General features: G+C 38.3%; 2 protein-coding genes, 1 long non-coding RNA gene and 1 other non-coding gene across 5 annotated transcripts in view; 2 read left to right on the top strand and 2 right to left on the bottom strand.

The window, feature by feature from the left end:
• The window catches only part of PRSS12 (serine protease 12), a 70,871-nt gene extending 63,701 nt beyond the window's left edge, over positions 1–7,170 (top strand). Inside the window, exons 12-13 of one of the 2 annotated variants that reach the window (XM_078069177.1) lie at positions 4,649–4,929; positions 6,748–7,170. In XM_078069177.1, the coding sequence (XP_077925303.1) occupies positions 4,649–4,929; positions 6,748–6,902 (436 nt within the window). In that variant the 3' untranslated portion in view covers positions 6,903–7,170. Of the gene's footprint in view, positions 1–4,648; positions 4,930–6,692 lie in introns of both variants that reach the window. The other variant, XM_036091790.2, reaches the window with a different exon arrangement.
• Positions 7,171–9,069: 1,899 nt separating this feature from the next.
• On the bottom strand, positions 9,070–10,210 carry LOC118535463 (uncharacterized). Its single transcript, XR_004917188.2, has 3 exons — positions 9,832–10,210; positions 9,536–9,580; positions 9,070–9,312 (listed from the first exon to the last, which is right to left on the bottom strand). It is a non-coding gene; the product is annotated as an uncharacterized LOC118535463 (long non-coding RNA).
• On the bottom strand, positions 9,651–9,781 carry LOC118535472 (small nucleolar RNA SNORA24). The gene has a single exon (XR_004917194.1). It is a non-coding gene; the product is annotated as a small nucleolar RNA SNORA24 (small nucleolar RNA).
• A 165-nt stretch (positions 10,211–10,375) lies between the features above and the next one.
• Positions 10,376–21,170, top strand: part of LOC144381367 (uncharacterized) — a 476,769-nt gene continuing 465,974 nt past the window's right edge. Inside the window, exon 1 of the transcript XR_013446440.1 lies at positions 10,376–10,507. The gene's annotated coding sequence lies outside the window, so the exon portion shown is untranslated. The remainder of the gene's footprint in view (positions 10,508–21,170) is intronic.

The raw sequence follows: 21,170 nt of genomic DNA, 5'->3' as shown, positions 1-21,170 counted from the left end.
ATTTCCTTGTTGCAGTAATGTCTTGTTTCTTTGTTTACTGGCTGAAGACCCAATTTTCAGATAATGTAGAATGTATTTATATGGCTAGTTTAGATACAAGGATTATTTTAGCAAGTATTGCAGCTCTCTTTCAAAGAGTGGAAAATATTGTTGCAATGACTTTTTTTTTAGGTCAACAGTAATGTAATTATCTGAAAGGATATAAAAAGTTCACATATGAAGGGAATGTCTCATAATTCAGGCTTAAAAATTATAAGCAATGTAAGAGACTGCATTACAGAGATAATAAGGGGCGCCTGGGTGGCTCAGTCTATTAATCGGCTGCCTTCAGCTTGGGTCACGGTCCCAGGGTCCTGGGATCGAGCCCCGCATCGGCTCCCTGCTTTGCGGGAAGCCTGCCTCTCCCTCTCCCACTCTCCCTGCTTGTGTTCCCTCTCTCGCTGTCTCTCTGTCAAATAAATAAAAATCTTAAAAAAAAAGAGATATAGTAATAACAGGATGCCTAGTTTATGCCAGACTATTTCTCTAGACCAGTGCTGTCTAGCAGAAATACAATGTGAGCCACAAATGTGACTTTAAGTTTTCTAGTAGCCACATTAAAAGATAAAAAAGCCAAACAGGTCGGGGGCACTTGGGTGGCTCAGTTGGTTGAGCATCTGACTCTTGACTGTGGCTCAGGTCATGATCTTAGGGTCGTGAGACTGAGCCCCAAATCTGGCTCCATGCTCAGTGGGGAGTCTGGTTCAGAGACTCTCCCTCTCCTCCTGCTCATGCACACTCTCTCTCAAATATTTAAATAAAAAAAAAAAAAACAGGTTGAATTAATTTTAATTATATTTTATTTAACTTGGTATATCAAAAATATTATATAAATATATATGTTTATATAATATAATACAAATATATTTATATAAAATATAAATATAAAATATATTTTATAATATAAATATAAATATAAAATATAAATATATATTTATATAAAATATAAAATTTGGGATATAAATATAAATATATATATAAATATAAAATATAAAATTGGGATATATAAATATATATATCCCAATATATATATTATAAAATATAAATATAATTTATATATATAAAATATAAATATTTTTATATTTTATAATATAAATATAAATATAAAATATATATAAATATATATAGAATATAAATATATATTTATTTATATAATAAATATAATAATTGGGATTATTATATAAAATATAAATATAAAATTGGGAATATAAAATATAAAAATTGGGATACTTATTATCTATGAAGACAATATATTTAGTATTCTTTTTCATACTAAGTATTCAAAATACATTGTATATTTTATACTTTTAGCACATTTCAGTTCAGACTAACCACATTTCTAGTACTCCAATATCCACATGCAGCTACTGGCTACAGTACTGGACAGTGGAGCTCCAGATAATTTCTTCAACTCCATTCTAAAGATATATGAAACATTTCAGCAGCACTTTCAAGGATGTATTCGGCAATTTTTTTTTTTTTTTTAAGATTTGAGAGAGAGAGAGCATATGTGGGGAGAGCAAAGCAGGAGGGGCAGAGGGAGGGGGAGAGAGAATCTCATGCAGACTCCACCTTGATCGCGGAGTCCCACTCAGGCCTCAATCTCATGACCTTGAGATCATGACATGAGCCAAAACCAAGAGTCAGACAGAGGCTTAATTGACTGGGCCACCCAGGTGTCCCTTGCAATTCTTCTTCTCAGAAAGGTGTTAAATCACTTGAGGTTTTACTTCAAAACCTGAATACATTAATTAGGCCTACTGAATTTTTATAATATAGTATATCAGTGCACAGAAAGTAGAAGTGCGAAGTATTTAAATTTGATTTTTCTCCATGAGTATTTTTACTGTTTCAGGATGTGAAATAATACCAAACTTTATTTAAATTTTGAAGTGGAATCCACAAGAATATATTCTCTGCGAACAATGTATAAAAAGCCTTCTGAATTTTGAAGAGCTGTGATGACTTAGGTTGGAAATGGAGAATCAAGGAATCACAGGAAATTATTAGTATTATAGATCAACAATAGGTGGCTGAATAAGATAAATCATCTTTGTTGCATTGTTCAGTTTTTTGAGCTAACATAGTTAAGAAAATTACTTTATATACTGCAAGCCCTATATAGGGGTATCCAGTGTTTGAGCAACTTAGAGCTTCCAGTAATTTTACAGGAGGAAATGGGAGGTTGTATTTAAGTAGGCAGTCACTAGAAAATTCCAAGGTTTGAATACTGACTTCTCTAAATTCACATTCAAGCACAGGTCTTGTATCCAGTCTAATACTTCCAAGTTTTCATAAAAAGAATTAAGGCGAGAGCTGTAACATGTATGTTTTCCTATCTCACAGTCAGATGCTAGCACAAAGTAGGTGCTGAGTTGATGAAATCATAGTTGGAATTTTGGCAGATAAAAAGAATGAAGGACTGAGTTTTTGCAAAAGAGTGATTGTGGAATCCAAGCCTGGTAAAAAGGGAAGTCATAAGCAGAATGAGATTGCAATGAAAAAAAAACTAGTGGGGTCACAGGATTTAATGGGGTTGAAGGAGTGTAGAGATGTAAAACTGTAAAGAGGTGGAAAGTAGGAGATGCTTGAAATCAAGACTTCAGAAGTTTATAGTATTTGGTGAATACCAGGTCTGGGTCTCACGATGGGAGTAGGTGGCTGAGATGGAGACTAGGCTCGCTGCAGGTGAGAAGTTACGGAACTAAAAGGGCGTTTTGGAAATTAAGTCATTAAGAATGTTTTAAGCAGTGGTAGGGGTTAAATAAGCGAGGTGCTATATAATCTTAAGTAAGAAAGAGGAAGTAACCAGGAAGTGGGGTGGATCATGTATTCTATGTCAGTAGTTCTCAACTGTGGCCAGTTTGCACCAGAGGGGACACAGGGAATGTCTGGAGACATTTTTGGTTGCCACAATTGAGGGGTGTATGCATGTGCTTTACTGGCCACCTTGTGAAGAGAGGCCAAGGATGCTTCTAAACATCCTACAATGCACAGAACAGCTTCTCTCTTACAACAAAGATTTATCTGGTTCCATATGTCAACAGTGCCGAGGTTGGGAAACTGCTTTAGGCGGATGCACCACAATCACGGTATGTTGGTTGAAAAAACAAGCTGAGAACTATCAATCCAGTAAATATTGTTTCTACTTAAATTGAATAGTTTAAGGGAAAAAGACACATTAAAAATATCCATTCATTCATTTACTCAATCAACAAACAGGCTGCATTTCTACTTAACAGGGCATCACTGTTACAGGTTTTTAAGATTCATCAGTGAACATAAAGATCCCTGTCCTGAGATTAAGAATTCCTCATATCAGTGAGATCATAACATGTCTTTCTCTGATTGACTTATTACTTTGCTTAGCATAATACCCTCTAGTTCCATCCACATCGTAATCTCAGGAAACAAACTGAGGGTTGCTGGAGTGGTGGAGGGTGGGAGGGATGGGGTGGCTGGGTGATAGACATTGGGGAGGGTATGTGCTATGGTGAGTGCTGTGAACTGTGTAAGACTGTTGAATCACAGACCTGTACCTCTGAAACAAATAATACATTATATGTTAAAAAAAATAAAATAAAAAGAAGATAGTAGGAACAGAAAAATGAAGGCGGGAATCGGAGGGGGAGACGAACCATGAGACACTATGGACTCTGAGAAACTGAGGGTTCTGGGGGCGGGATGGGTTAGCCTGGTGATGGGTATTAAAGAGGGCACGTACTGAATGGAGCACTGGGTGTTATAACGCAAACAATGAATCATGGAACACTACATCAAAAACTAATGATGTAATGTATGGTGACTAACATAATAAAATTAAAAAAAATCCATGAAAATCTTTATTCTTAATACCTGTGTCTTAAAAGTTTTCTTTATGCATTTTGATAATTATCTAAATCCTCTAAGAATACATTAGCAATTAAAAAAAAAAGATCCCTGTCCTTGGATGCCTCTTGTTTAAGCAGAGACAGAGAGCTATAAATGTAGATGGTCTGTTAGAAAGTGGTGTTATAGAAGAGAGATTAAGGATATTGGGAGTGCTGGGGAATGAAGGACAAAGGGTAGACTGCAGTTTTAAATCAGGTCTCACTGGGATGATGTCTGGACAGATTTAAGAGATGAGAGAATATAATGAATGTGTGTTGCCCTCAAAATATAGTTTTGGTTTGCATTCACTTCACAGGAAAGGGGTAAAGTGGGTTGTGCTTGATTTCTGCCCTAAATGAGCTTCGTGATGAACTAACATCTTGGAAATGATAGAAAAACGAAGACAGCAAATACAAGACAGTAATTTTGCTCTATACTCTTTGTTCCTGTTTTGATCTTTTGTCATTATGGGAAAAACAGGTTAATGATTAGCTGTTATTTTCCACCTGTGCTCCACATTTGCTCCTTCTCAGAAAACAGTTACACAGGAACCTGGATTAAGCAGTGAAATGATGAAATGGGTTTAGAGTAAACAACCGAGAGTGGTGGGGTCAGAGAATAGGAAAAGGTAAACTTACAGAAAGGGATAATGATTAGGAAGAAAGGCTTGCAGTATCTCTATTTACCTTCCCTGCTGACAGTTCTGTTTCCAACAGCTTACTAGCTCTCTGCCTCTCAGGTATGGTAACAGCACAAGGAGCTATGCTGTTCGGGTTGGGGATTATCATACTTTGGTGCCAGAAGAATTTGAAGAAGAAATTGGAGTTCAGCAGATTGTGATTCATCGGGAGTATCGACCTGACAGCAGTGACTATGACATCGCCCTGGTTCGATTAGAAGGACCAGAAGAGCAGTGTGTTAGATTTAGCAGCCACGTTTTGCCGGCCTGTTTGCCACTCCGTAGAGAGAGGCCACAGAAAACCGCCTCCAATTGTTACATAACAGGATGGGGAGACACAGGTAATGTAGATAATACAAAGGACAGGTGAGACCTGGGCACGTTCTTGTGTCTGGGATTATCAATACTTTTGGGTGTACAATGGGAATGAAAATCTTAAATGGGTTCAGGCTTAGTTGTTTGGAAATTCTGCCAAGTGTGTGATGCACGCATGTAATTTGGATTCATATCCTGAGGGTACTGTTGGTTACAGTTATTATTATTAGCACAAATTGACAGAACTCAATTGCCTTATGGGGTAGAGAATCCTGTACTTTCAGTTCCACAGACTAGTAAGGAGACAGAGGAATGGATTTTTCATTTTTAAGACCCTACTCCAACACTTGGGCCTGGCTGGCTATATTTAAAAAAATTTTTTTTTAAGATTTGTCAGAGAAAAAGCACAAGCAGGGGGAGCAGCAAGCAGAGCAGACAAAGGGAGAAGCAGGAGCCTGATGTGGGCTTGATCCCAGGACCCCGGGATCATGACCTGAGCCGAGGGCAGACGCTTAACTGACTGAGCCACCCAGGTGTCCCAACCCCCCTTTTAAAGACTTTTGTCAGAGTGGCTATATTTTTAAAAGCTTTCCCGGAGGACTCTGATTTAACTACACCAGCAAAGGGCCTTGGTGTTTGATGGCCTTGCTTTCTCTGTAATGAAGGCCACTATCAAACTCAATTTTATGGAGAATCCCTAAATATAGAACAGACAAAAGAGAGCCACTATGAAGTGGAGATCCAACCCACTTTTCCCCCTTCATCCCACCCTCCCAACTCCCAAGCTAGAGCAAGATGTTCATCTTATAGTCTTCTCAGGCAAACAATTTTCTGGATTGCCTTGCTATAGAATTAAATCAGTGTACTTCAGCTAGTGCTTGTTCAGGATGGTCCTTGAAAAAAGATGTAGGTCTCACCTAGACTGGGTGCTTGATTCACAAATGGCTATTGAATAAGAAGTGATAGGTTGACTGCTCTCCATTAAAAATGATCAACACTGATCATTGTACTCTTGAAAAGAACATCAAAAAATATTTCTACATGTGATAATTACAATGTTTTATTTAGTAAATGTGTTCATCACACACTGCACAAAATATAGGCTTTATACTTGCATCATTTCATAGCTGCATAAAGACAAAATATCTGCTATAGATATACTGAAAAGGCATATAACTGACCAATCCTGAGATAAACCAAGAAAACATTTTCTGGATGATACAATAATCAGATCAGAGTAAATGCCTTCTCTGTACACCATGTGGATCTATGAGGCAAATAGAGTCTCTGAGGAGGCTTAACTATATCCATTACAACTCATGAGGGAAGGTTCATTTACCTTCCTTTAGACAGAAACAGAAATTAAGTTAACAGAAATGACAAAGTCAACTTTACACAGTTTTATTAGGAGTTATTCCAAATGAGTAAATAGGGTGCAAGAAAAACAATGGAATTTAGATCCAAGAAAAGGCTCGTGGAGATTATCAATTATACATTTTAGCCACTGATCAATGAGTGGCTTGCCAGTATAGAGTACACAAACCTCAAATGCTCAAACTTAGGCCTGTTTGGTATATAGTAATGTTTTGCTCCGTTCATGTGAAATGCCATGCTTCTATTTAGAGTGGTTCTTGCCACTTTATGTCCTTCTATACCATTTATCACTCGTCTAAACTACACTAGATCACAATATGGCTTTTATTTTCAAGATTATATGTTCATTTAACTGTTAAATGTTTTCTGTAAGGTCTTTAGCTGGCATCTAATTCAGATTATTTGGTCCGACTAGGACGAGCCTATTCAAGAACTCTACAACAAGCAGCCATCCCCCTACTTCCCAAGAGGTTTTGTGAAGAACGTTATAAGGGTCGGTTTACAGGAAGAATGCTCTGTGCTGGCAATCTACATGAACACAAACGTGTTGACAGCTGCCAGGGAGACAGCGGAGGACCACTCATGTGTGTTCGGGCAGGAGAGAGTTGGGTTGTATATGGGATAACCTCCTGGGGGCATGGCTGTGGAGCCAAGGATTCACCTGGTGTCTATACCAAAGTCTCAGCCTTTGTACCTTGGATAAAAAGTGTCACCAAATTGTAATTCTTCATGGAAACCTGAAGAGAAAATATGTTGGAAAATTTTCAACCTCTACATTAGCACTCAGCCAGAGATGCCAACTGATGGGGATGAGAGCCATGTTTCTGCTTTTGTGTTGTGATTAAATCATGTACACCATTGCTGCTTGAGAAATTTGTGATGTGAACATTCTTTGTTAGATACCTCAGTGTGGTACTAATTATTCTTGATTAGCATTGTTTATTCTCAGCACTCTCCAGAGATTACTGTATATCAATTGTGCAATAAGCCTGTTTTTATTCTTTTGGATTAAGAGTCTATAATTGAATCAATACTCTTTATTACACTTAAGTGGTACTGTGTAATTAAGCTCAGATTTTCTTCAAAAGGCTGAGAAATTTCCACACTGACTCTCTCTAGCCTTTGACAAGTGAGGAAGTCAAGGCCCCAAAAGGTTAAGGAATCCATTATAAACCTAGACTGGAATAGGATCAGTCACAATACATTCCTGAATAAAGCCTTTGTACCATGCACTATAGCAACACATTCTAGTTACCTAGCGAAATTTGGAATACCTGATAGTAAAGAATGCCTTCAAGTTCTTGGGTTATACAACCTCATTTATCCACCTTATTTGTTAACATCCTCTAGCAGTTACTTTCGGCTTGATAAAATTTTTCCTTGGCATCATGCCATTTGCTCTACCATGACTTAAGAGTGCCATCTATTGCAACTTTCTTATAATGACTAAAACATGTAGATTTCCACTATCCTGTCCCAGCTAATAAAAGACACTATTAAAAATGCTTTCTCTGCTTACGTAGTGGGGAAAAAAAAAAACCTCTAAAATATCTTATTTGTTCCAACTGATTTAATTCATACTCCAGCTATGTGCTAGGCACTGCATTAAGTGGCTATGTGCCTCACTGACAATTTACAAAAGGCTGGTAAAATTTTACAGTATCCCTAGCTTTCAAATTGTCAAACAGACTCAGAGGCCAAGGTAAGCCAGTGGGATCTGAACTTCAGAATAGGTGCCCCAGTACTGACAATGTTATTTTCCCCCTCTACTGCCGGCTAGTCATTTATGCCCTTTGGCTATTTTCCCAACCCAATAAGGGACAACTGCTTACTATGGACTCTTTCAGGACGTTCCTGATAGCAATGCAAAATCTTTGCCCAAACATAAAAGGCATGCCCCTCAGGCCTTAGGTGGTTTAAATAGTTTTTGTATATCCAAGAAATAGACGCATAAAGACAGGTGAAGAGGTCAGTGTGAACTTTAGGATCAGTTAAGCCTCTTCAAAGGCTAAATCCACATGAAGGAGACTTCACTACTTTCCCTACTCCATCTACTTGCGACCTTTTTGTAAATCCTGCGCTTTGTAAAAAACTGGTGCTAACATAAAGGTGCTTTATACTTTACAAAATTGCAATGCTATATCACTCATAACATTAAAACTTTTCTAAAAGCTCAAGATTTTTGATAAAGGAAAAACTTTTCAAGCATTTACATCTACAGAAGATGACAGAGCTACACAGTGCACACCTGCACAAGGGCTTGAAAAAAAAGTGCAATACAGGAGAGAAATTTCTCTCTACTGAAACTTCGCACAGGCCACCTTTCTAATTAAACTATAGTGCAGATGCAAGCAACATTTATATTGAAATTTTAATAGACCAGAGGTTGGGACACTTTAAAACAGCTAACAGGCAGCCTATACAGTTTGCTCAAACTTGAATAGAATACTTGGTTCATAATATGTCTTTATTATAGCTCTTTTCTTGTTAAGCGTTAAGTGTGAATTTTAAACGACACAAGTGTTCAGTGCACATTTGTGTGAATAAAGTACATAGTTGTTCATCTTGTATAGTAGCCTTAATCTTTTGTGTGGTATAAAATGACTGTGCTGTCCCTTAGGGGTACCCGCCTTTAATGCTGTTTCCCTCCAAATACTGTAGTACCTTACACCAATAATCATTGATACTACTTCCATACCAGCTCTTACCAGAAGTAGTAGTCTGTTACTTATTATTTGTCGTAACAAATACCTTTCCACTTCCTTTTTAGTCAGAGAACACGGACTCTCCAGATGAATCAAGCATTTTATTTAATTACAGCAAGCAAGGAAGTGCTCACTTATTCTCTACTTAAACGCCATAGTTAGGCAAAAACATTCAGACCTATATTGAAAACACCACGCTGATAAAGTTTCCAGAACATTATTTGCCACTCAATACCCAAGCTGTTGAGATTTAAGATCCCCTTTTGGCAGTGCACCACAGGATTCTAAACAAACAGGACTTCACCCACATCACCTTAATTTCTTGATTATCTGCAAGAGAAGAAAACCACCTTTATAAAACTCTGATCTGTGTACTTACATCAGTGTTGAGATCTTAGCAACTATTTGTTACTTTCTATTTAGCTATTAACCTCTTTCAAATTACAAAGTAACAGCAAGAAGGGGCCAATTCTGGCATTCCAATTCCTTAGCACGAAGGGTTTCAGTACTAAGGGTTTCACTAACTACGAAATATGAATAAAGAGGAACCTACCATGTCATGTTTTCTATCATCCATCGCAACAGTTAGTTCAGCCTCCTGGAAACATTTGAACGATAGTTAAATGTGTGCCCAATAACCCAGCACCCTCCAGGTTTTCAAAAGTGAGGAATGTTACTTGTGCAAGTCAGAATCTGATACCAATTAAATGGTGACAGCTTTGCCAATAAACAAGAATATGCTCTTCCATGGCTAGGAAGGGAGACTGCCACAGCTGACAGGTCCCAAAGATACATGGAGATCCACAATCCCAGAACAGATGAGCATGCACAACCACAGATACTACTCACCTCCTGGATCTAAATGGGGGAGTATCAGGATGCGGTGTTACTATTTAAGTGGCGGAGTAGATTCAAGATGGCTACTTGACACCGACAGCGGGTTTCGCGACCTTCGCCGGAGGGCCACGAGCCGTGCGCGCTCGGCTTCAGGCTCGCCACCCAGGGCTGCACGTGGCCGCCTCGTGACCTCATGCACACCTAAGGCCCCTCAGGTTTTCGAACCAAGAGGTTTTCAAAGCGGACGTGGACCTACCGCTACAAGTCTCTTGAAACTCCTGCATTTTAACTAAGCCAAAAAGTTCTGCCCCAATTACCACCTTAGTGCACAAAACGCGACACCGTACCTTAACCTCAGAGCCTAAACCCGACGCTTCCCGGATGTAAAAGGCCGCGTCCCTCGGCGCACGCTCTCTTATAGGGCTGATGACGCTATTCCGGGGAAGCGCCGCGAGGGGCGGGGCCCATGCGATTTTTCCTTCGCTCTGCCCTTCACGGCCCCTCCACGGTTCCACCCCTTCCCGATGGCCCCTCCCACCTCTCAGAGTTTGCTCCACCTCCCCCGCCCATCCTGGGACGGGGCGGCTCACCAGCCCTTTGATTCTGACGCACGCGCCTACAGGGGAGGCAGAAAGTTCTCGCGATACTAGGGAATCCTGATGCTTGTGGTGTCCGGCCGACTGGGAAGGTGAAGTTTTTGTTTCCTGGTTACTTTAGGGTAGTTAAATTTTGAGGTTGCCATAGTTACCGAAACACCAAATTATATAGTTCTCCGCTTCTAAACCTTTAGGTAGGTTAATATATATGGAACTAGCTGATTTTTTGTCTATTAATGAACTATCCGGGACTTAAGTCTTCCGTTGGAATTGCTGTTCCTGAAGCTCGGGTGTCAGTGATCTGCAGTCATTTAAAAAAGTTTTTTTTTTTTCTGGTCTAATCTCTTAGTATTTACACTCATTACTGAAAGCCTCGCCGAAAGATTCTGTAAACACAAGTTTAGAAAAAGCAAAGGACATTAGCCGGAAGAGCATACGGGAGACCCATTCACGTGTGTTGCTGATCATTTCCCGCGTTGCAGACTGACCCAGTGTTGTTTTTCCCTATCTGGCCGCAGCTGGGCTCCGCTGACTCTTGAGAGTGGGCGCCTGGGTCTTAACCTCCCTGCTGTACCTTCGAGGGTTTAATTAAAGAAATAATAGAGCTACCCCTTGTAAAATGGAATTAAAAATGTTTAGGAATACCTTTAGTCCTAGACATGTGCTTATTAACTGCCATTACATTTATTTCCTATTTTCCCTTGTCCTCTCATATGAAGCAAAAGGGAGGTTCGAGGCGACGTTTTTACTTAGTGGACCATTTGGGAAGGTATGTCGCCGCAGGTGCTGTCAGGAAAAATGGTATCAAGAGGCCTGGTGAATAAAGTGCCACAGTAGAGATCTACAGAATCTTCATGGAATCCCTACATACTGTTCTGGGGGAAATAATTTAATTAGTAAGAGCAAAAATTGCTGTTATGGTTAGCGTCGGAATGACAAGTTTATAGGAAATAAATTTTAACTTGAAAGAACTAAAGTTTCTGAGGCTCACCTCTCACCCTTTCTTTTTCTTCATCTTATTCCATCTCACTAATGAACGGAAGATACTATTCAATAACAAAGTTTAAATACCAAATCACAGTGGAGAGTTTTGCCAAATTAGATTTCATTTAGAATCTCTAACCATCTGTATTACTTTGCAAAGGCTGTCCTAACAAAATGCCACAGATTGGGTGGCTTCAACAACAGAAATTTATTTTTTCACAATTCTGGAGACAAACTCTGAGATCAGGGTGTCCACAGGTTTGTTTTTAGACCTTCCGTGGCCTGTAGATGGCTCTCTCCTCCCTGTAGCTTCACATCCTTTACCCTCTAGCTTCTGTATCCCAATCTCTTCTTAAAAAAACACAGTCAGGGGCGCCTGGGTGGCTCAGTTGGTTAAGCGACTGCCTTCGGCTCAGGTCATGATCCTGGAGACCCGGAATCGAGTCCCGCATCGGGCTCCCTGCTCAGCAGGGAGTCTGCTTCTCCCTCTGACCCTCCCCCCTCTCATGTGCACTCTCTCTCTCTCATTCTCTCTCTCAAATAAATAAAATCTTTAAAAAAAAAAAAAGAACACAGTCATTTTAGATTAGGGCCTTGCTAATGACCTCATTTAACCTTAATTGCAACTTTAAAGATCTTGTCTCCAAATACTGCCTTATTCTGAGGTATTGGCAGTTAGGACTTCAACATGGGGATGCATATATCTTTTTTGATTTAGTGTTTTTGTTTTCTTCAGATAAATACCCAGAAGTGGAATTGCTGGATCATATGTAATTCTATTTTTAATTTTTTGAGGAACCTCCATAGTGAGGAACCTCCATACTTTTCCAAGCGGCTGGATGAATTTGCATTCTCATCAACAGAAAACAGGGTTTTCTTTTCTCCACATCCTCGCTAACACTTGTTATTTCTTGTTTTTTGTTTTTTTAATACTAGCCATTCTGATTGGGATGAGATGATATCTCATTGTGATTTTGATTTACATTTCTCTGATTATTAGTGATGTTGAGGATCTTTTCATGTGTCTGTTGGCCATCTTTATGTCTTCATTGGAAAAATGTCTAGGGGCTCCTAGGTGGCTCAGTCGGTTAAGAGTCTGCCTTCACTCAGGTCATGATTTCGGGGTCCTGGGATCGAGCCCCACATCGGGCTCCCTGCTCAGCACAGAGTTTGCTTCTCTCCCTCTCTCTGCTGCTCCCCCTTCTTGTGCTCTCTCACTTGCGCACGCTCTCTCTCAATTAAAAAAAAATAGTCTGTTTACATCCCCTGCCCATTTTTTAATTGGGTTGTTTAGTATTTTGCTGTTGAGTTGTATGAGTTGTTTATGTATTTTGGATATTAACCCATTATTAGATATATGATTTGCAAATAGTTTCTCCCATCCGGTAGGTTGACTTTTCATTTTGTTGAAAATTTCCTTTGCTCTGAAGAAGCTTTTTAGTTTGATGTAGTCCCACTTGCTTATTTTTAGAGTCAGATCCAAGGAATCATCACCGAGATCAATGTCAAGGAGCCTACCACCTATGTTTTTCCCTAGGAATTTTATGGTTTCAAGCTTACATTCAAGTCTTTAATCCATTTTGAGTTCATTTGTGTGTGGTGTAAGACAATAGTCCAGTTTCATTCTTTTACATGTGGCTGTCAAGTTTTTGTAGCACTATTTATTGAAGAGACTGTCCTTTCCCATTGTATATTCTTGGCTCCTTTGTTGTAAATTAATTGACCATATATGCATGGATTTATTTTTGGGCTCTCTGTTCTGTTCCATTGATCAATGTGTCCGTTTTGTTTATTTTTTTTAAAGATTTATTTATTTATTATAGAGGGGGGAGGAGCAGAGGGAGAGAGAGAATCTCAGGCAGACTCCCAACTGAGCATGGAGCCCAATGCTGTGCTAGATCTCACAACCCTGAGATCATGAGATACCTGAACCAAAATCAAGAGTTGGTTGCTTAACCAGCTGAGCCACCTAGATGCCCCTCAGTGTGTCTATTTTTATGCCAATATCTTACTGTTTTAATTACTATAGCTTTGTAATATAGTTAGCAACCATGGAGCATGATGTCTCTAGCTTTGTTCTTCTTTCTCAAGATTGCTTTGGCTATTTGGGGTCTTTTATAGTTCCATGCAAATTTTAGCATTGTTTGCTTTATTTCTGTGAAAAATGCCATTGGAATTTTGACAGGGATTGTATTGAATCTGTAGATTGCTTTGCATATTATGGACATTTAAACAGTATTCTTCCAATCAATGAGTGCAGAATATCTTTCCATTTACTTATATCATTTTCAATTTCTTTCATCAGTGTTTTATAGTTTTCAGCATACAGGTTTTTCACCTTCTTCATTAAATTTATTTCTAACTATTTTATTCTTTTTGATGCAATTGTAAATGGAATTGTTTTCTTAATATCTCTTTGTGATAGTTCATTATTAATGTATAGAAGTACACTTGATTTTTATATAGTGATTTTGTATCCTGCAACTTTACTGAATTCATTTCTTCTAACAGGTTTTTTTTTTGGGGGGGGGTGGAGTTACTGGGTTTTCTATATGTAATACCATGTCATCTGCAATTAGTGACAGTTTTACTTTTTCCTTTCCAATTTGGATGCCTTTTATTTCTTTTTCTTACCTAATTGCTCTGGCTAGGACTTCCAATTCTATGTTGAATAAAAGTGGTGAGAGTGAGCATCCTTTCTTGTTCCTGATCTTAGAAGAAGAGCTTTTACCTTTTCACCATTGAATATGATATTAGCTGTGGGCTTGTCATATATGGCCTTTACTATGTTGACATATGTTCCCTCTATACCTACTTCCCACTTTGTTCAGTTTTTAATCATAAATGGATGTTGAATTTTCATATATTTTCATGTGTCAAAATACTATTTAGTTTTGAATGCTTTGCTTGAATATCACTTGTTCTGTGAAACTTTTCATTACTCGAACTGAATTTGATTTCCTTTTTTGACAAACAATAGTACTTGGATTTTTCTTGTGGTATCTTTATTATAAACTCCTTGTGAAGGACTGTGTCTCTTATTTGAAGTGCCTATTAGAGTGACTTATATTAAATAAGCATGAAATTGCATTATCGAATGCTTTGAGGCAATCAGTATATGTTTTAAGGAATTGAGAAAGTTTTATATTTATTTTAAAAAGCTATTTTTCACCGGGAGGTGGAGTTTGATCCCCCTTCTCTCCCCCAACACCAAGTTGAGTATGGGTTGTATTTGGAGACTTGCTTTCAAAGGGTAGGGTAAGGCAAGAAGGGGAAAGTATAACTGTACAGTGGAGAAATATAGCAAACACTACCTAGACCAGGTGATCAATAGTAACATGAGTGAGAAGTCATAATGATAGTGTATACTGTGATAAGATGTGATGAAAACATTTCACCTCCTTTGCATTATTCTTCCCCAAAGCCCTAACCCTAGTCAAACTGTGAGAAAAAATATCAGACAAAATCAAATTGATGGACAGTCTACAAATTACCTAATCAGTACTCAAAATTGTCATGGTCTTGAAAAACAAGAGAAGTCTTTGAAACTGTCACACCAGAGGAGATGACACATAATGCCTAAATGTAATGTGGTATCCTGGCTGGGAACCTCAAGCAGAAAAAGGACATTAATGGAAAACTAGTGAAATCTGAATAGAGTGTGAAATTTAGTTAATAGTAATGTGCCAGTGTTGGCTTCTTAGTTGTGACAGATGTATATGGTATTGTAGGACGTTAACAATAGGGGAAATTGGATGAGGGATACTCCTGTGTACTATTTTTTCAACTTTTCTGTAAACCTAAAACTATTTTAAAATGAAGCTTAATAAAAAAAGCAATCATAACTTTATAGTCTTTTATTTTTGTTTTAAGACAAGTTGTGCTTTAGTAATGGTTTCTATATCCTGTAAGTGTGAAATTTGTGGCTGAGGTGGTGATATTTCTAAATTTGTGGCCATTTGAGATCAAACCTAATGAATTTAGCCACTGTTTAAGCCAAATCTTTAAGACTTAGAATACTCAGTAGACATTATGTGGTAATATATAGAAATAAAAAAATTATTGTAAATAAAGGTTGATTTAAGGATTTTAAAGGTAGAATGCAAGGTAAGTTGTTAGAACTCATTTAATGATGGCAGGACAGTGCTTTAGTCTGCATTTGATACACTAAATGAAACAGTTCCTTATAGAATACTCATTCTTCAACTATGCTGCTTCTCCCTACTCTATTTCCTTTTTCCTTTTGTGGTTTTAATATAGGAACTATAGTAATCATCAGACAGGCAAAATTTAGCACAACTGCCCATCTCTCATGAATGTTGAAATGAGTGGGAGAAAAATATCAGCAAATGGCCTGTGAACATATTCTCATCTTAAGATACTCAGGGAACCTAAGCTTGCAGTTGGTTTGTACTAGCAATGCGATAGTGCTAAGAAAATTGTAGTAAAACTACAGTGTCTAGAAGAGAGGAGATGAGAAATCTCCCATATTTCTACTGGAATATTCTTTGTGGTTCTGAACACTTTGTTCAGTTGTTAAATATCTACAAGACTCTGTCAAATGTTTATTGAGTAGACATGGCCCTTGCCTCAAAACTCCAATGGAATTGAATAACATAATCAGCAATATCACCAAATTATTCAAAACTCAAAGCCTAGGAGTCAGCTTTGATTTCTCCCTTTCATTTTCAATTTTTAGTGTATTTCTATATCAGTTAATGTATTAGTTATCTATTGCTGTGTTTCAAATTAGCCTAAGCATTGTGGATTAAAACGATAAGCATTATCTCACACAATTTTTGTGGATCAGGAATCCAAGAACAGCCTGTCTTAGTGTATCTCATGAGGTTGCAGTCAGGATATTGACTGAGGCTGCAGGATCCTCTTCCAAGGTGGCTTGCTTACAAGCTTGGCAAGTTAATACTAATTGTTGGCAGGAGGTCTCATCCTCAGCTTGTGGATTTCCATTAGGCTGCTGGAGTGTCCTCATGATATGGCAGCTGGCTTCTCCCAAAGTGAGTGATCCAAGAGATGAAGTACCAATGATTTTATGACCTAGTCTGAGAAGTTAACATGGTATCACTTGTTAGAAGTAAGTTATTAATTCCAGCTCACACAAAAAGGAGAGAAATTAAACTCTCTTAAAGAGGGGAATATAAAAATTGGTTGACACAAGTTAAAACTGCCACAGTAAGAATGGGTGAGGTTGTGTTGCAGTTACAAACAATCTAAAATCTTTGTTGCTTAAAACAACAGGTGTTTCTTGTCATGTTCTTGTCCATTTTAGAGACTCAGGCTAATGAGGCCTTCGCCATTTGTAATGTTTCTAGGCAACAGGAAGGGAGATGGGAAGATAGAATCACATACGTGTTTTTATAGGCTTACATTCTGAAGTGAGAGTCTTCACATTGCCTCATAATACATGGACAAAAGCAAGTTGCATGGGTACACCTAACTTCAAAAGGATAGGGAAATGGAATCCTATGTGCTTAGAAGGATAAGAATCAGAAATATCTGTGAACAGCACTAGTGATTAATGCAGTTGCCATTTTATTACTTTTTGACAATTGTTTTTAGATTTACCTTTTCCTTTCCTATTCTCTATCGTCATAATCTAGGACTAACCTAAGACAATATGTCTGAATTATCTTCCTACTTTTCTAATTCCTCCTTTCCAATCGACTGAGTATATTTTTGAAAGATTAAATTTCCTGAAATACCATTTTCTTCAGGTTAGTCACTTGCTACAGAAATTGTAATAGCTTCCTACTGATTATCAGGTCAAATTTCTAATCTCTGGACGTATTGCAATGTATGTTACACTTAGCATGCTCATTCCTAGTTTTGTTCAGGCTACTTTATACCTATATTTCCCATTTTTCCTACCCATCCATTAGGACACATTTAAAAAAAAATTTTTTTTTTTTTTTTTAAGATTTTATTTGTCAGAGAGAGAGCACAAGCAGGGGGAGCGGCAGGCAGAGGGAGAAGCAGGCTCCTTGTTGAGCAAGGAGCCTGATGCAGGACTCGATCTCAGGACCCTGGGATCATGACCTGAGCCTAAGGCAAACACTTAACCGACTGAGCCACCTATATATCCCCACATCTCAGTTCTTAATTATTTTTTACAGGAATCTTTCTTCCAAAATATCAGTGAATATTGGTTTCTTCCCTTTCTTGCCATCCTTAATATTATTCTTTGTGCCTTTGTTTCTGAAAATTGTTCATCAGTAAATATTTAATGTTCCTACCATATGATTTTCTGCTATATGCTGGGCCCTGATCTTAGTGTTGGGGCGGGAGCAGTAAACAAAACAGACAAAGTTTCTCACTCATGGAGTTTATATTTTAGTGGTACAAAACAGACATAAATAAGAATATTAGAGTTAGAGGAGCAGAACTGCTAGGATATTGATAGCAATATTGATATATCTCGTGTAAGGTCAATCACAGCTGTCATGTGGAGGAAGCAAGGAAACCTGGCAACTGCAAGGATGAACTGGAATCCATGAGAATGGAGTGGAATCTGCATTGATTTCTCCCTGGTTCCAAGGGTTCAACTTTGATGAGAGAGGTGATCTGCAGGAGGAGCTGGTCCTTTGTCACAGACCCACGAGTTACAGAAGTTGAAACAGGGGATCTGTCAGGAGTTGAAGAAGGTACAGACCTGGCTGCAGCCCCACGCAGACAAAATGAGCTAGCAGATAATGTGACAACTTGCATAATCCGTAACATTGCCTCATGCCCTGAACTCACCTTCCAAGTATGAAAGTATATGACTGCTGTTTCACGTCCAGCTACTAGGCAAAATGTCTCCTGTGGCCCATGCTAACCTGGAACTATTCAGGCAAGGAAATGGAACTATAGTACTAGCTTAGCTAAGTTAACAAAATAGAAATCAACCACAATAAGTAAATTCTATGAAAATTTAGAGTCAGTAAGTGCTATGGAGACAAAGAAAGGGATGCGAAATGTTTTCAGTGAGGATAGAAATTATAATTTTTTTAAAAAAGCATTCAGGGCAGATCTCCTTGAGAAGGTACCATTAGGTCAAAAAGACTTGAAGAAGGTGAAGGAATAAAACATGCTGATACCTGGGAGAAGAATATATATATATATGTATATATATATGTATATATATATATACATATATATATATATATTTGAGGATTTATTTATTTTAGAGAGAGCATGAGTGGGGGAAGGGGCAGAGGGAGAGAGAGAATCTCAAGCAGACTCCAAGCTGAGCATGGAGCCTGATGTGGGGCTCAACCTCACCCACCCTAAGATCACCACTTGAGCCAAAACCAGGATTCGGACACTCAACCAACTGAGCCACAGGTGCCCTGGAAGAAGAATATTCTAAGTATCCAGTGCTTTCTGAGTGGCACCATACCTGCTGTGGTAGACAGCCTTTTATAAGACTCCCAATGATCGCCACATTGTGTTACTCCCTCTTTTATGTAATTCCCTTCCCTTGAGTGGCAAAGTGATGAGATGTCACTTCTGAGATTATGTTATAAAAGACTGACTTGTTTCTTGCTACCATTCCTTCCCTTGTCTTTTTGAATTTGGATTGCTTGCTCTGATGAAGCAAGCTGCTATATTGGAGAGGCCTATGTGGCAAGGAACAGATGGCCAACATCCAGTAAGGAACCGAGGCTGTCAGACCAATAGCCCCTGAGGAACTGAATGTTGTCAACAACCATGTAAGTGAGATTGGAAGTGGATCTTTAACCATTTGAGCTTTGAGATAACTACAGCCCCAGATGTTGATTGCAGTGCAGTTCTGTGAGACACTGAAGCAGAGAATCCAGCTAAACCAGATAATGTCGTTTTAAGTGAGTACATTTAGGAGTAGTTTGTTATTCAGCAATTAATAACTCATATACATGGCATGTTCAAGGAACAAAAATGAGACTGACTGGAGTGGGGTAACCAACTAGCAAGTGAAGTTAGAAAGGTTATAGGTTTCCTAGGGCCTTACGAGGCATTAAATGATTTTTAGTTTTTGTTTGTTTTTTTGGAGTGAACTTGGTAGCTTTTGGAGAGTTTTGAATAGAGGAGGGACATTTACATGTTAGGATTTACATATTTTTTTCTCAAAGCTCTATTAAGAAGACACAGTGGGATAGGGTTTGAGCAGGGAAACCAGTTAGGCTAGTGCAATGATACAGATGAGAGAATGGTGATGACAGAGAGTGATCCCAGTAGAGGAAATAAATGATTCAGTTCTGGATATATTTTATAATAGAGTTGACAGAATTTGATGATTGGTATAGATCGTAAGAGAAATGGATATAGAATATGAGAAAAATAGCTCAAAGGTTTTTTTGAATATTTGCTAAGATGGGGATGACTTCAGGAATGGGTTTTGGGGAAGTAATACTCAGGAGCACAGTTTTGTACATGTTAAGTTTGAGATACTTTTAGACATCTGAATAGAATTTTGGAGTAGGGAATTTAATGTATGAGTGTTGAGATCTGGTGAGAGGTCTGGGCTGGGAGCTGTCAAAGTGTAGAAGGCACTTAAAGCCATGAGATTGGATGCTAATAACACAGGATTAAAGGGTAGATAGAAAATAGGATCAAAGACTGAGCCCTTGTGTATTCTAAACATTTATCTATTGGGAAAAGTAGCAGGAACCAGCAAAGGATATTGAGAAGTGAGGTAAGGAGGAGAGCCATTGGAGTGTGGTATCCTGAAAGTCAAGAAGAAAGTTTTTCAAATAAGATAGAGTGATCAACTGTTCATCGTATAAATAAGATGGAAGTTGAGAAATCACCATTGGATTTGGCAATATGGAGGTCATTTGGGACCTTGTTGAGAACAGCTCCATAGAGAATGGGAAGAGAATTGGAGACCATGGATTTGGGTAACCCATTTGCAGAGTTATGCTAGAAAAGGGAAAAGAAACGGGGCAGTATCTGGAGAGGGATGTGGGATCAAGAGTGGATTATTTTTTTTTCTGGAGTTGTCACAATCCCAGATTTCAAGATATACTACAAAGCTATAGTAATCAAAACAGTATGGTACTGGCACAAAAAGAGACACATTAATAGGACAGAACAGAGTTCAGAAATAAACTCACACTTTTATGGTCAATTAATCTTAGACAAAGGAGGCAAGATGTACGATGGGAAAAAGAGTCTTTTCAGTAAATGGTGCTGAGAATACTGGACTACTTTCTTCCACCATACACAAAAACAAATTCAAAATCGATTAAAGACCTAAATGTGAGAGCTGAAACCATAAAACTCCTAGAAGAAAACATAGACAGTAATTCTTTTGACCATAGAAACACTTTTCTAAATATGTCTCCTCAGGCAAGGGCAACAAAAGCAAAATTAAAGTATTGGGACTATACCAAAATAAGAAGCTTTTGCACAGTGAAGGAAACCACCGACAAAACAAAAAGGCAACCTACTGAATAGGAAAAGATATTTGCAAATGATATATCTGAATAGGGCTAAATATCCAAAATATGTAAAGAATTTATACAATGTAGGATTCCTGGGCCACATTCAGGAGCCACTTGAGTTCTCATAATGAATTTAAGTTCGTTTAAATTAAAATATTAGCGTGATTGTAGATTTTCTCCACACCAAGCTTGGCTGCATAGGTATAGGTGTAAAGCTGATGAGTTGGAACTAACTAAGGTTGAGGTTTGCCAAGAAAGTAAACAAGGTGAGCGGTGGGAAGGGGAATGTATGTAGGGAGGGGTCATATTGATTTGCCATGGAATTTAAACTAGATAAGGAGCCATGATA

Source organism: Halichoerus grypus, chromosome 3 (genome assembly GCF_964656455.1).
Source record: "Halichoerus grypus chromosome 3, mHalGry1.hap1.1, whole genome shotgun sequence".
Taxonomy (NCBI): Eukaryota; Metazoa; Chordata; class Mammalia; order Carnivora; family Phocidae; genus Halichoerus; species Halichoerus grypus.
The sequence above is the reverse complement of the archived record's forward strand: the minus strand, read 5'-3'. Positions and strand labels throughout refer to the sequence as shown.